This window comes from Taudactylus pleione, unplaced genomic scaffold (genome assembly GCF_031769625.1).
Source record: "Taudactylus pleione unplaced genomic scaffold, aTauple2 ptg001683l, whole genome shotgun sequence".
Lineage (NCBI taxonomy): Eukaryota > Metazoa > Chordata > Amphibia > Anura > Myobatrachidae > Taudactylus > Taudactylus pleione.
This window is the reverse complement of record NW_028286080.1, coordinates 609,437-623,669: the sequence shown is the minus strand read 5'-3', so window position 1 is coordinate 623,669 and position 14,233 is coordinate 609,437. Positions and strand designations below refer to the sequence as shown.

Here is a 14,233-nt window from a genome sequence, read left to right as displayed (position 1 = left end):
ACAGCTACTGTACATGTGAATGGTTTGATCTGAATTTTACCTCACAGAAAGAGACTTTATAGCACCTGACTCATTACCGCATCATGAACAGTTAAACCCAAAACAGCTAGGACTTTAGTTAATAGATGGAATAGTCACATTTATCATGTACAAGTTAATTTCAGACTATTGCATATGCCTGACGTCTGTCTGGAGGTCATTGTAGGCAATGTACTGTCAGGCCGAACAGTAGGATTTATATACAACTGGGACTAGAAGAAGTAGACACTTTATGCAAGGCAATTAAATATGTCCCTAATGTTGAGTCACTGGTAGTGAAAATACAAATGATAAGTTACTGATTGTTTTACTTTTAATGCAATTAAATTGGTTTTAATAACATTTTATTGATTATTGGAAAATTGTTTTGGGTGTAGTCTGGAGATGTTATAATAACATATTAATTATATCTTCAGACATATGACATTACACAGTAAATTATGTATATTATTAATTTATAATTAACTAATCAATATTAGCAAAGTAAATATATACCGGCGCTCTCCAAAAACCCCAAAAACATTCATATATATATATATATATACAGTGTGTATATGTGTGTATATGTGTGTGTATGTATATATATATATATATATATATATTATATTATAATATAAATTGGCACTCAGCGAAATGCAGTCTATTAATAATAAAGTGATTATGAAATATTTGATGGGAGATTATTGTAATTTATATGCAGGTTATACAAGTCCCCCGTTGTCTTTATTTTTCAGACCACTGAAGTCCATGAGCTCCACGTTTGTACCACTGAATGCATGACAAATACTCATGGCTGCATGAGTGTTACAGTACTGTATCGTGGCTCTTCACTCAGCGGCAATGTGTGACATCACCGCGTCTTACTGTACCCCCACATCGCGGGGATGTGACTATCCAGCCTAAGTCAGGGCACTTAGGAGCTGCACAGCCCCAGCAGTATGCACAGACAAATCATGGCCTACAGTGTCTGTGCACAGTACAGTACAATATCCTTAGTGGAAGGAGCCTATTACAGCAGTATACTGTGGGCCTGATTCAGAGGCGCTCGCTCTGAATCAGGGCAGATTTTTTTTTTAAAACAAATCTGCCTCCAGGCCACTCGCATAGCTGTGGGGGACCACCCACAGCTTTTGCGAGTGGCCTGGTGATGGTCGCGATTATCGCGACCATCGGGCTTGCAACGAGACCTTTGTGGTAGGGTCTCGGTTCCAGCAAGCCCGAGTGAACTTCCTGCTCTAATAGAGCAGGAAGTTCACTACTGACATCACGAATGATGTCAGTAGGGCCACCCACAAACGGCAGGCGTTCCTTCGGGAACGCCTCCGTTGGTCCAGCCACACCCCCCCTCCCCGCCTAAAAAGCGGGGCGAGCTGTTGATCAACATCGACAACCGCCCTGTTTTGTAGCGAGCCCGGAGCGAGTGGTTCTCACTCGCTCCGGGGCCTTTCGCACGCCGCCCGTGCGCACTGCCGACCATCGACCCACTTGTGAGCACTATGCGCACGCAAGCGGGTCTGAGTCAGGCCCTGTATTTGTTACAAGCTGCATGATGGGCCCAACAGTCAGTCTATAACCCGTCGGATCGGCTCCCGGTACAGAGTGTGCTGCACACATTGTACCTCATTCAGACCCGGGCGCAAGCACTGAGCGCTCGCAACCCGGGTCGATGTTAAGGCCCTGCGCACGCGCAGCAGCGCACTGCGCGTGCGCAAGCCCCGGAGCGAGAGAGAAACTCTCTCGCTCCGGAGCTCACTATAAAAGGGGCGGCTGTCGATGTTGATTGACAGCTCGCCCCGTTTTGTAGGCGGGCCGGGGGGGTGGCTACACAAACGGAGGCGTTCCTGAAGGAACGCCTGCCGTTTTGTGGGCTGCCGCACTGACATCAGCAGTGGTGTCAGTGGGGAGCTTCCTGCTCGATCAGAGCAGGAAGCTCCCTGGGGCTTGCGGTTGTTGAGACCCAACCTTAGGGTCTCGTCGCAAGCCCCGATGGTCTCGATGGTCTTGACCATCGCGACCATCAACCTGGTCGGTCGCTAAGCTGTGGGTGGTAACCCACAGCTTAGCTAGCGACCAGGAGGCCGCACTAAAAAAAAGAAGCTGCCGCCCTCATTCAGAGAGAGCGATCGCTTCTTGCGACCGCCTCTGAATGAGGGCCATTATGTCAGTCTCGTCGTCTTGGTATCATTCAGAAAGTGCAGTGTGTACGGACCTCGGCCTGATATCTGCTGGTCAGACACACATCTCACTTGTGGGCGTTTGTATTCAAATCAGCTATGACGTGACCTCCCTCGGCTCCTCAGCAGATGAATGAAGATTAGCTCAGTAGCACGAGAGGAGGTATTCTGAGGCACCCCATTTGCAGTGGAACTACACATCTCAGAATGCCTTTCACAGCAACATGTACCATGGCAGGGCACCGTGGCATATCTAGCTCCACAGCAAATAAAGTGTGGCTTGTGGTCAACCCCTGCAGATGGCAGCAGTGATAACAGTGTGCCATCTACATCACCCTAAGTGAGTGCACTCACCTGTGCCCAAGTATGGCTGTCATCGGCTTCTCCAAGCGCCTGTATCATCTCTCCCCTTTAGGATGGCCTGTAGCACTGTGCCTACTACCTCCACCTCCCCCTTCATGTGAGTGCAGACACCTGTGCCCAAGTCTGGTAGAATAGGGGCATATGGGATAAGGACGTTCCTAAGTAGCCGTTCCTTGGTCCAGCAGCCAATGGAGTAAGGTTGGGGGGGGTTTGAGCGGGGCACGTGCCCAGGCCAAGTGCAGTCCACGGCACTACACATTAAAACACGCCGGCGGCGGTGTTTGTTTTAGCATTGTAGTTGGACTTTTATTGGCTGCTGCACCTGGGCCGGAGCTCACTCATGAGCTCTGCCTTCCGGCTCCTGCACTGGGTACAGGGAGAGACGTCATGACGTCTCTCCCATGGTGCCGAGCGGGAGGGAAGCAGCAGACAGCGGCGGGTGCAGGAGCGGGCATTCCGTGTCTGTCTGTGTGTTTTATGTGTAAAAGGCACTATTACTGAGGGCACTTTATAAGGGTCACTGTATAGGGGGCACTATATATTGGGCACTACTGGGGGCACTATATATTTAGCACTAATGGGGACACTATAAAAGGGGCACTACTGGGGGCACTACATAATGTGGACTGCATAAGGGCACTGCTACTGGGGCATAGCATAAGGAGCACTACTAAGGGGGCATTGCATAAGGGGCACTGCTACTGGGGACATTGCATAAGGGGCACTACTACAGTGGGCATTGCATGAGGGTCACTACTACGAGGGGCATTGCATAAGGGGCACTGCTACTGGGGACATTGCATAAAGGGCACTACTACTAGGGGCATTGCATAAGGGCCATATTACTGGGGGCATTGTATAAGGGGCAATACTACAGGGGGCATTGTATAAGGGGCACCGCTACTGGGGACACTGCATAAGGGGCAATACTATTGGGGGCATTGCATAATGGGCACTGCTACTGGGGACATTCCATAAGGGGCAATACTGTTGGGGGCATTGCATAAGGGGAAATACTACAGGGGGCATTGTATAAGGGGCAATACTACAGGGGGCATTGTATAAGGGGCACCTCTACTGGGGACATTGCATAAGGGGCAATACTACTGGGGACATTGCATAAGGGGCAATACTACTGGGGACATTGCATAAGGGGCAATATTGTTGAGGGCATTGCATAAGGGGCAATACTACTGGGGGCATTGTATAAGGGACACTACTATTGGGGGCATTGTATAAGGGGCACTGCTACTGGGGGCATTGTATAAGGGACACTACTATTGGGGGCATTGTATAAGGGACACTACTATTGGGGGCACTAAGGTGCATATGGCATGGAAAGGAATGCTCCCAGAGTAACAAGAAATGGTGGTTTGTCATGTTGACACGCCTCCATTTTTCAGTGGCCACGCTCTTGTGGCATGTGGCCACGTCCACTTTTTTGGTAGGCGTCTTTGGCATGTGCACATAGGGGAGGGCTCCATTTTTCATTTTGCCCTGGGCTCCAAATACCCTAATTACGCCCGGGCCACTGCCACCAGCTCCTATGGATACGGGCCCTACTCTCCCTAATTGTAGCGACCACGAAGGCAGAAACGGCTTGTTTGCGATCCATACTAGCATGTATAATAACCTGGGTAGTATCAAGAGTACCAATAGTAAAGTGCAGAGTATATAACAAGCTTCTACACAATACAATAGTAATACTACTGTAATGGCAAATATTGTCCTTCCCCTTCCCGTATTGTCCACTTAGCCCTAATTATTATCATTTCCCAGCTCCATGCTCCTCGCTCACTGTCTCCCCCCTCCCGTGTCTGTCTGCCCCTCCCCTCTGTGTCTGTCTGCCCCTCCCCTCTGTCTGTCTGCCCCTCCCCTCCGTGTCTGCCCCTCCCCTCTGTGTCTGTCTGCCTCTCCCCTTTAGACTGTGAGCTGTCTCGAACAGCAGGGCCCTCTTCCCCCATGTGCTTTCCCTTCCTTCACTCCTCCCCACTGCCTACACCAGCACCAAGCCTTTGGGTTTTGCCGCCCTGCTGCCTATTTGGGTGCTGCGTCTGCTGATGCAGCAGTGTTTATAAACCTTCTTCATGTCCTGCAATGCTAAGTCACTTTTTTCTTGTTTTGTTTGTACTGTTACTGTTTATTTCCTGTGTAAGGCGCTGCGGACCCCTTGTGGCACCATACAAATAAAGGATAATAATAATAGTAAAATATATTTTACCATGACTGATGTTTTATTCCGATGTTTCTATGCCATTCCTATCTATAATAAAGTGTATAGAATGTGACGCTGGGAATAGTGGAAGCCATGGAGCGTATATACTACCTGCTGGTACATTGATTACTGTTGCTTGGTGTATTTTATGTACAAGATCTGCAGTTTAATCATTCCATAGATGGCTCAGCAACATTAACAGTGTGTGAGACAAACAGCATATAAATAGCCAGGACTGCGTCTACAGTCCCTGGAGACCTTTTATACAGCTAAGTATAGCGCTCCGTCCAGCGCGTGCTTATTCTCTTGTGCCTACTGACAGCTAACCCTTCATTGGTTGCATTGCTGTGGTTCCAACACATGGGGCAGATTGATGAACCGGGAACGTTTAGGACTCTAGCACTGGATGTCATTTGCATATTGAAATTTGGATACAAAGCATCATTTTCATAATGATTTATCAGTAGACGGATCGACCGCTTATGTCCTCGCTGCATTTAATTATGCAGTGAGGACATAGAAATTGACACATTTGTTTTAAAACTTCATAACACATGTTCCGTGTCAGTACATGTTCCGTGTCAGTACATGTTCTGTGCCAGTATTGGGACAGCATAAAACGGCAGTATATTGTTGCAGGATGAAAAGATTAACAATCATTAAAACATAAATCCAAATAACTTTAACAATAAATTTACATGATTTATGATTCAATTTATGAATTAAAATAATCTGTTCTAACGCACCAGCAACGCCAGCTGACACAGACGCCTGTATCTCACGGCACAATTATACTTTTATAGCCATCACACAGACCGAACAGATTTGCGACGTGCCAGAACTTACTGCTTAACGTACGTACAATCTGATGTAGCTGTCTGTGACCAGCGAAATGCGTCATGTCCTTGACAATATGGAATGCCATTAATGAAGTGCAATGCAATCTTTTTGAACAATAAATTTATAATCGTCCATCAGACAATTGGAAAACTCTTATAATAATAATAAAGATAGACATCTACTATGCTTGAAAAGGACATATTCACTTTTCCTAGAGTAACTACACTACTACCCAATCTGTTCTTCAAACAAAGCATTTACTCTATGGGGGCTGCCATGATTATCCTCTGCTGGTACCATGCTCTATGAATTCCGGCATTCTCTGAAGAGCACATTAAACATCGGTCTGAGGGCCTGATTCAGACCCGGTCGCAAGCGCTGAGCGCTCGCAACCGGGTTGATGGTGGCTCCATCGTGCGCATGCGCGAGACCCGGATAGCGACGGGCACTCTGTCGCTCCGGGTCTCGCAAAACAAAGGGGGCGAGCTGTCGATGGTGAGTGACAGCTCACCCTTTTGGTAGGTGGGCCAGGGGCGTGGCCAGGCAAACGGAGGCATTCCTGAAGGAACGCCTACCTTTTGCGGGCGGCCCCACTGACATCACAAGTGATGTCAGTGGGAGAGCTTCCGGCTCAATTTGAGCCGAAAGCTCTCTGGAGCTTGCAGCCATGAGACCCTACCACAAGGGTCTCGTCGCAAGCCCAATGGTCGCGATGGTCTTGACCATTGCGACCATCTTCATGGCCGCTCACTATAGCTGGAGGCCGTTCTTAAAAAAAAACAACCCGGCCCTGATTCAGAGCGAGCGCTCTGTCAGAGCGTCCGGCTCTGAATCAGGCCCTGAGTCCAGGCAGTGGATTTACTAAAACTTGTAAAAGAGAAAAATGGAGGTGAAAAATGCAACCAATCAGGTTCTAGCTATAATTTATCTAGTACCTTCCAGAAAATAATTACTGCTATAGTATCTGGTTGGTATGGGCAACTTGTCTCTACTTTTTCTTTTAGAGTTTTAGTAAATTTACTCCCAAGACTGGTCATGTTGCTGTTTTGAAAATTGCTAGAAAGTCTAAATGCTATTATTTTTAATATAGTAGAGAGACTATAATGAGTGAATTTCATATACTCCATATTACATTCCTATGATCATTTGCTGGCTAATATACAAAGCAAAACCCCTGTAATCTTCCCAGTGAGATGACTAGTGTATATTAATCATCAAACGTGGTGGCTAGTGTACAGCATTGTTCCCAATGTGTTGATTAGTGCAGAGAGTCCCAAACTCAGACAATTCCAATCAAGGTTTTCAGGATATGCATGCTTGAGCACAGGTGACTTAATTAGTACCTCAGTCAGTTTGATTTAAGCATCTGCTCTCAAGCATGGATATCCTTAAAACCTGGACTTTAATGACTGAGTTTGGGAAACTCTTGCTTCGTGTTTAGCAATCTTCCCAATGTGGTGGCTAGTGTATGGAATAGCATTGTATCCAATGTGCTGGATTGTGTTTAGCAATCTTCCCAATGTGGTGGCTAGTGTATGGAATAGCATTGTATCCAATGTGCTGGATTGTGTATAGCGATTTTCCTAATGTTGTGGATATTGTACATGATAATAGTGTTCCCAGTGTGGTGGCTAGTGTACAGTATAGTAGTGTTCCCAATGTGGTGGCTATTGTACAGTATAATAGTGTTCCCAATGAGGTGGCTAGTGTACATTATAATAGTGTTCCCAATGTGGTGGCTAGTGTACAGTATAGTAGTGTTCCCAATGTGATGGCTAGTGTACAGTATAATAATGTTCCCAATGAGGTGGCTAGTGTACAGTGTAGTAGTGTTCCCAATGAGGTGGCTAGTGTACAGTGTAGTAGTGTTCCCAATGTGGTGGCTAGTGTACAGTGTAGTAGTGTTCCCAATGTGGTGGCTAGTGTACAGTATAATAGTGTTCCCAATGTGGTGGCTAGTGTACAGTATAATACTGTTCCCAATGAGGTGGCTAGTGTACAGTATAGTAGTGTTCCCAATGTGGTGGCTAGTGTACAGTATAATAGTGTTCCCAATGAGGTGGCTAGTGTACAGTGTAGTAGTGTTCCCAATGTGGTGGCTAGTGTACAGTGTAGTAGTGTTTCCAATGTGGTGGCTAATGTACAGTATAGTAGTGTTCCCAGTGTGGTGGCTAGTGTACAGTATAATAGTGTTCCCAATGAGGTGGCTAGTGTACAGTGTAGTAGTGTTCCCAATGTGGTGGCTAGTGTACAGTATAATAGTGTTCCCAATGAGGTGGCTACTGTACAGTGTAGTAGTGTTCCCAATGTGGTGGCTAGTGTACAGTGTAGTAGTGTTCCCAATGAGGTGACTAGTGTACAGTGTAGTAGTGTTCCCAATGTGGTGGCTAGTGTACAGTATAATAGTGTTCCCAATGAGGTGGCTACTGTACAGTGTAGTAGTGTTCCCAATGTGGTGGCCAGTGTACAGTGTAGTAGTGTTCCCAATGTGGTGGCTAGTGTACAGTATAATAGTGTTCCCAATGTGGTGGCTAGTGTACAGTATAATAGTGTTCCCAATGAGGTGGCTAGTGTACAGTGTAGTAGTGTTCCCAATGTGGTGGCTAGTGTACAGTGTAGTAGTGTTTCCAACGTGGTGGCTAATGTACAGTATAGTAGTGTTCCCAATGTGGTGCTAGTGTACAGTATAATAGTGTTCCCAATGAGGTGGCTAGTGTACAGTGTAGTAGTGTTCCCAATGTGGTGGCTAGTGTACAGTATAATAGTGTTCCCAATGAGGTGGCTACTGTACAGTGTAGTAGTATTCCCAATGTGGTGGCTAGTGTACAGTATAGTAGTATTCCCAATGTGGTGGCTAGTGTACAGTATAGTAGTGTTCCCAATGAGGTGGCTAGTGTACAGTGTAGTAGTATTCCCAATGTGGTGGCTAGTGTACAGTGTAGTAGTATTCCCAATGTGGTGGCTAGTGTACAGTATAGTAGTATTCCCGATGTGGTGGCTAGTGTACAGTATAGTACGATTAAATCTAGGATATTTTAGGGCAGGGTGCTGATGAGGGCACATTTTTAATTTTGAAGGGCAAACTGTTGGAAGTGACAAATCGCTAAAACTTTTATATACAGATATCGTAATAACTTATTATAATCAATGTGTTGCATTATAAATAATATAATGCCTCCAATAGCAATAGCGGTTACGGAAATACGCAAATGCTAATCTGCGCTTTCCTTTTGTGCTCCATTGTGCGATGGGCTGTACTAGCTCTGAGACGCCCACTTTTAGGCTGCGTGGTTTGTGCATTTGAAATGGAAATTGTAAACACTCCCACATCGACGCAACATCGCCTCTTTTTGCGGTCACTTTAGGTCACCTCCCAGTCTCCACCCTGATACGCTCAGGTATCACAAACCCCTTCTCAAGTGTTAGTGATAACGAACGGAATTGCGTATGGCATTGGACACTTGGGTTCACGCGTGCGCAGTAAAGGGTTCCTGGACTATTTGCACGTGCACAGTAGAAATACATGGCTGAACTGCGTCCATTTCTGAATCGGGCCTTAGGTGGCGGTTTGCACAGCACTGGTGGAATTCCAGTGAGATTGCCGCTAAAATTTAAGCGCAAATCAATTCTAGGGCCTTATAACTGATTGCCACATTAAATTTAGCAGCAATCTCGCTGAAATCTTGTTGGTATGGTGCGTACACCCCTGAATCGGAATGGGATTGAAATCCCGACAGCGTCAGGCCGAAGGGAGGAAATCCCGACATCGGCAGGTAAGTAACCTAACCCTCCCCTCTCCCCCCCCTAATCCTAACCCTCCCCCCCTAGTGCCTAACCCCCCCCTAGTGCCTAACCCTAACCTCCCCCCCCCCACTAGTGCCTAACCCTAACCCCCCCCCCCCCCCTACTCACACCCTAAACATAACCCTCCCGGGGGGGTGCCTAACACTAACCTCCTACCGGTGGCACCTAACTCTAAATGGGGTGTGCCTAACCCCAAGTCTCCCCAGGGTGCCCTAAAACTAACCTCCCCCCTCCCCTCGCGGCTAAGAGGACAGGCTCCCCAGACTTACCTCGTTCGGGCCTGCGTCGTCCTGGATTTCGGCGTCGGGATTATGATAGGCGTCGAGCCAAAGAGGGCACTTCCGCACACGCACCCGAAAAGGGGGCATGGCCATGAAAAAGGGGGCGTGTCTATAAGACGCGTCCCCTTTTCGTCACTCTTGGTGTCGTGCCCGCCGCTTACGGACACGCTGGGCAGCCCCCAAGCGCTGCCGAAAGGAAGAATAGATGCCGGGCGCATGCGCCCGGCGTCTATTCACCGGTGGTGACCGGGTCACCGCACATTTCCCCACCTGCAGGACACAGGGTGCTGCGCGGTAAGGGTGGGGCGCTTGGGCGCTCCAGAAGGAGGGCTTGGGCGCTCCAGAAGGAGGGCAGGGCACCGCGCCCCGCTAAAACAGCCTAGCGGGAACGCTATATCTTATATCCCTAGCCGGCCACCGGTAACTACATACCCCCTGATTCAGGTCCTAAATGCGGTACTGTACTCCTACATCCTTGTCCCCAAGAGAACCAGCGCAAAGTTATGTAAATGAATCTTTGTATCTGTCTGGATAATGCTGTAATGCGGCATACCGGGGTTTCTCCGTCATGTGTAATGGCTGCTGTAATACAGGGCATGTCTTTCATTCCCTGTCAGGAGAAATGTACATTTGGAAATCATTGGTTTAATTGTCACTTAGATGAAATGGGAGTTCTCTAGTACTGAGCAGTAACGTGTCGTGCTGTTCCTGTGTTTATGCTGTAATATGATATTTGCGCTGATATGTTTCTATTTCTTATGTTGCTGTCTAATGCACACCCAGGGGTATACAGTATTTACCGAGGCGCGGTTTCCCCAAGCTGGCGATTATAGGCTGCTTGTACCAATAGTTCTAACAAGGCAATAAATGCGCGGCCAGGCTTGTTTAGCGTGTTTTTTTTTTTTCCTATTGCCGTATTATAACTATCGGTCATAGACGCTGGTGATCGTTGGCCCGTAAGAAACTGAACCGTAGTACTTTTATTATTTCTCAATATCACATTGAGTCTCATTTTATTACAATAGATCCTTTCAAAAATGTCTCCGACGTCTTTGAAGATGACCTTCAGACAGCTGGAAAGCGGCTCCTCCCTGACGTTACAGGACGTCCTGGCCATGGAGTACAGGCTAAGCCAGGCCTGCATGGTGAGAATAACTTTATTGAACAATAAACATTACTTCGATATTACATGGAGGTGTTTCTTTAAAATGTTAAACTGCAATAGTGTTGGAAATAAGCCACGAAGTGCCAAATTCCTATGTACATCTGTACGGCAATATCCTGAGCCTGCGAAAGGAGCAGTGAGGCAATAACGTGGCCGCTTGCTGATGTTATTTTCCATTTTATGCGAAAGTTATTGATGTCTATTCACTGTATAATGGTCTGTGATTATCAGTCCTGTTATCGGACCTATTACAGATTGAAGCCTACTCTGAGCAATTGATTTGCCAGCTGTACTTGAGCTGTGATGTAAAACTAAGATACTCAAAAAAAAAAAAAAACAAACCCTTATGGCGTTAGTTATATAAACCGCAATACACACATGTAGCTGTCATACAGGGCAATAATAAACATATGTTGGTTCAGTCCAAAATAAAGGGAGCAGCCACAGGCTCACTAAAACATTGCACCTTCCAACAGGGTACTATACATGGCCATTGGTAAAAATCCGAAACTGTAATAGTCCCACAATGTCGTTTTTCTAACATTTAGGGGTCTATTTACTAAGCTGTGTTAGGAGATAAAGTGAACGGTGATAAGGTACCAACCAATCAGCTCCTAACTGCCATGTCACAGGCTGTGTTTGAAAAATGACAGTTAGGAGCTGATTGGCTGGTACCTTATCACTGTTCACTTTATCTCCTAACACAGCTTAGTAAATAGACCCCCAAGTGTCACAAGTCCGCTTTTAGCACCTCAGGTGTGCCGAGTGTTAGTAGGAAGTCCAGACGAGATGTAGTCAGAATGCCGACGGTCACAATACCAGCAGTCACAATCCCGACGGTGAGGGTTAGGGTCAGACTGCGGTAGGGGGCGGTTAGGGATAGGCTACGGGACGGGTTGTTAGGGTTTGGGTTAGGATTTAGGTTAGAATTCTTACCAAAATCCAACAGGATTTTGAACGTCTGGATGCTGCTAACGGTGTTCTGACTGCCGGGATCCCGTTTCCAGACAATTCCAGAAGCAATGTAATTATACGGCATATATTAGGATTAATGCACCATACACAATATGTGGATACATGCATGGAGACCGGCACTGCCTGTGTATAATTATCGGTTACTCCGCTGATGTACCGTTCACTATTATTCATGTGGTGGATCCAAATTGTTGGGTATGACGTTCCAGTGGATAAAGGAGGATCGCCAGGATCAGAGACTCAATCAAAGTGTAGCGCAGTGACGTTTCTGCGGGGTCACCCACCTCCTCCGGTGTATAACCGGCTACAATCCGCATCAGATACATGGTTCTATAGCTCCCTTCAATTCAATGTGTGAAACAATAAAACGCATATAATACTAAGTATAGTGAATATTTATTACTCATAGGCATTACACTCCGTATACCAGGTCACAGTAATTATAATCAGCAAAGCGAGCAGCAGCTTATAGCAATGTGTCATTACAAGGGGCTTCATCACTAATATTATTAAAGGCAGAAAATAATTTATAATGAAGGGTAGAATTAGAGTGAACTTGAAGCCTTACAGCATGAAGCGTAATAATGATTCCACAGTGTTACTGCAATTACCAGACCTAATCAGGGATAGAAACATTGATTCATTCAGTTGGGTTTTAATGATGTAAAATAGCTATATAGATGGAATACTGATCATCTTACTCATAAAGGAGTAGGGCAATGTTACAGGCAAATTTGTGCTGATGGTTTTCCCCAGCGGATGGATGGGGACGGCTGCATAGAGGCACCTGGCACTGGATACAAGCGGAGACCTACCTTTATTTCCCAGCACAGAGAGCGCCCACAATTGTCACCACTTTAAGTGCAACTGTACATCTGGCTGGTAGTCTCTAAGCAGAGATAGGATACACAATATGGGCTGACTGTACCTCCACGTTCCTGTGTTGGTATAATTACCCATATACCGGCTGACTGTACCTCCACGTTCCTGTGTTGGTATAATTACCCATATACCGGCTGACTGTACCTCCACGTTCCTGTGTTGGTATAATTACCCATATACCGGCTGACTGTACCTCCACGTTCCTGTGTTGGTATAATTACCCATATACCGGCTGACTGTACCTCCACGTTCCTGTGTTGGTATAATTACCCATATACCGGCTGACTGTACCTCCACGTTCCTGTGTTGGTATAATTACCCATATACCGGCTGACTGTACCTCCACGTTCCTGTGTTGGTATAATTACCCATATACCGGCTGACTGTACCTCCACGTTCCTGTGTTGGTATAATTACCCATATACCGGCTGACTGTACCTCCACGTTCCTGTGTTGGTATAATTACCCATATACCGGCTGACTGTACCTCCACGTTCCTGTGTTGGTATAATTACCCATATACCGGCTGACTGTACCTCCACGTTCCTGTGTTGGTATAATTACCCATATACCGGCTGACTGTACCTCCACGTTCCTGTGTTGGTATAATTACCCATATACCGGCTGACTGTACCTCCACGTTCCTGTGTTGGTATAATTACCCATATACCGGCTGACTGTACCTCCACGTTCCTGTGTTGGTATAATTACCCATATACCGGCTGACTGTACCTCCATGTTCCTGTGTTGGTATAATTACCCATATACCGGCTGACTGTACCTCCACGTTCCTGTGTTGGTATAATTACCCATATACCGGCTGACTGTACCTCCACGTTCCTGTGTTGGTATAATTACCCATATACCGGCTGACTGTACCTCCACGTTCCTGTGTTGGTATAATTACCCATATACCGGCTGACTGTACCTCCACGTTCCTGTGTTGGTATAATTACCCATATACCGGCTGACTGTACCTCCACGTTCCTGTGTTGGTATAATTACCCATATACCGGCTGACTGTACCTCCACGTTCCTGTGTTGGTATAATTACCCATATACCGGCTGACTGTACCTTCACGTTCCTGTGTTGGTATAATTACCCATATATGGGCTGACTGTACCTCCACATTCCTGTGTTGGTATAATTGCTCATATACCAGATGACTGTACCTCCACGTTCCTGTGTTAATATAATTACCCATATACCGGCTGACTGTATCTCCACGTTCCTGTGTTGGTATAATCAAGTCATCTCTGAGATCTATTTATCATCGGTGGATCCGTTCCTATCGCTTTACAGCAGGTACAAATTCAGTTGAAATGTTGTAATCTGGGGCTTCTCTTGGAGCAGTGGTGAAATCCCCAGCGCTGTGTGTAGGTTCCCTCTCCTTAGCCAGCGGAATAACATTGCCGGTGAGGAAGTCCAGCAATATACACAGCCGGTGGCAGCAGGTATACTGTGGTCTACTGAATTGTCATTATTACAAGATTG

General features: G+C 46.5%; 1 protein-coding gene across 2 annotated transcripts in view; it reads left to right on the top strand.

The window, feature by feature from the left end:
- The window catches only part of HIBCH (3-hydroxyisobutyryl-CoA hydrolase), a 127,040-nt gene that overhangs the window by 99,334 nt on the left and 13,473 nt on the right, over window positions 1–14,233 (top strand). For both annotated transcript variants that reach the window (XM_088464544.1, XM_088464542.1), the window contains one exon: window positions 10,742–10,861. In XM_088464544.1, the coding sequence (XP_088320670.1) occupies window positions 10,742–10,861 (120 nt within the window). The remainder of the gene's footprint in view (window positions 1–10,741; window positions 10,862–14,233) is intronic.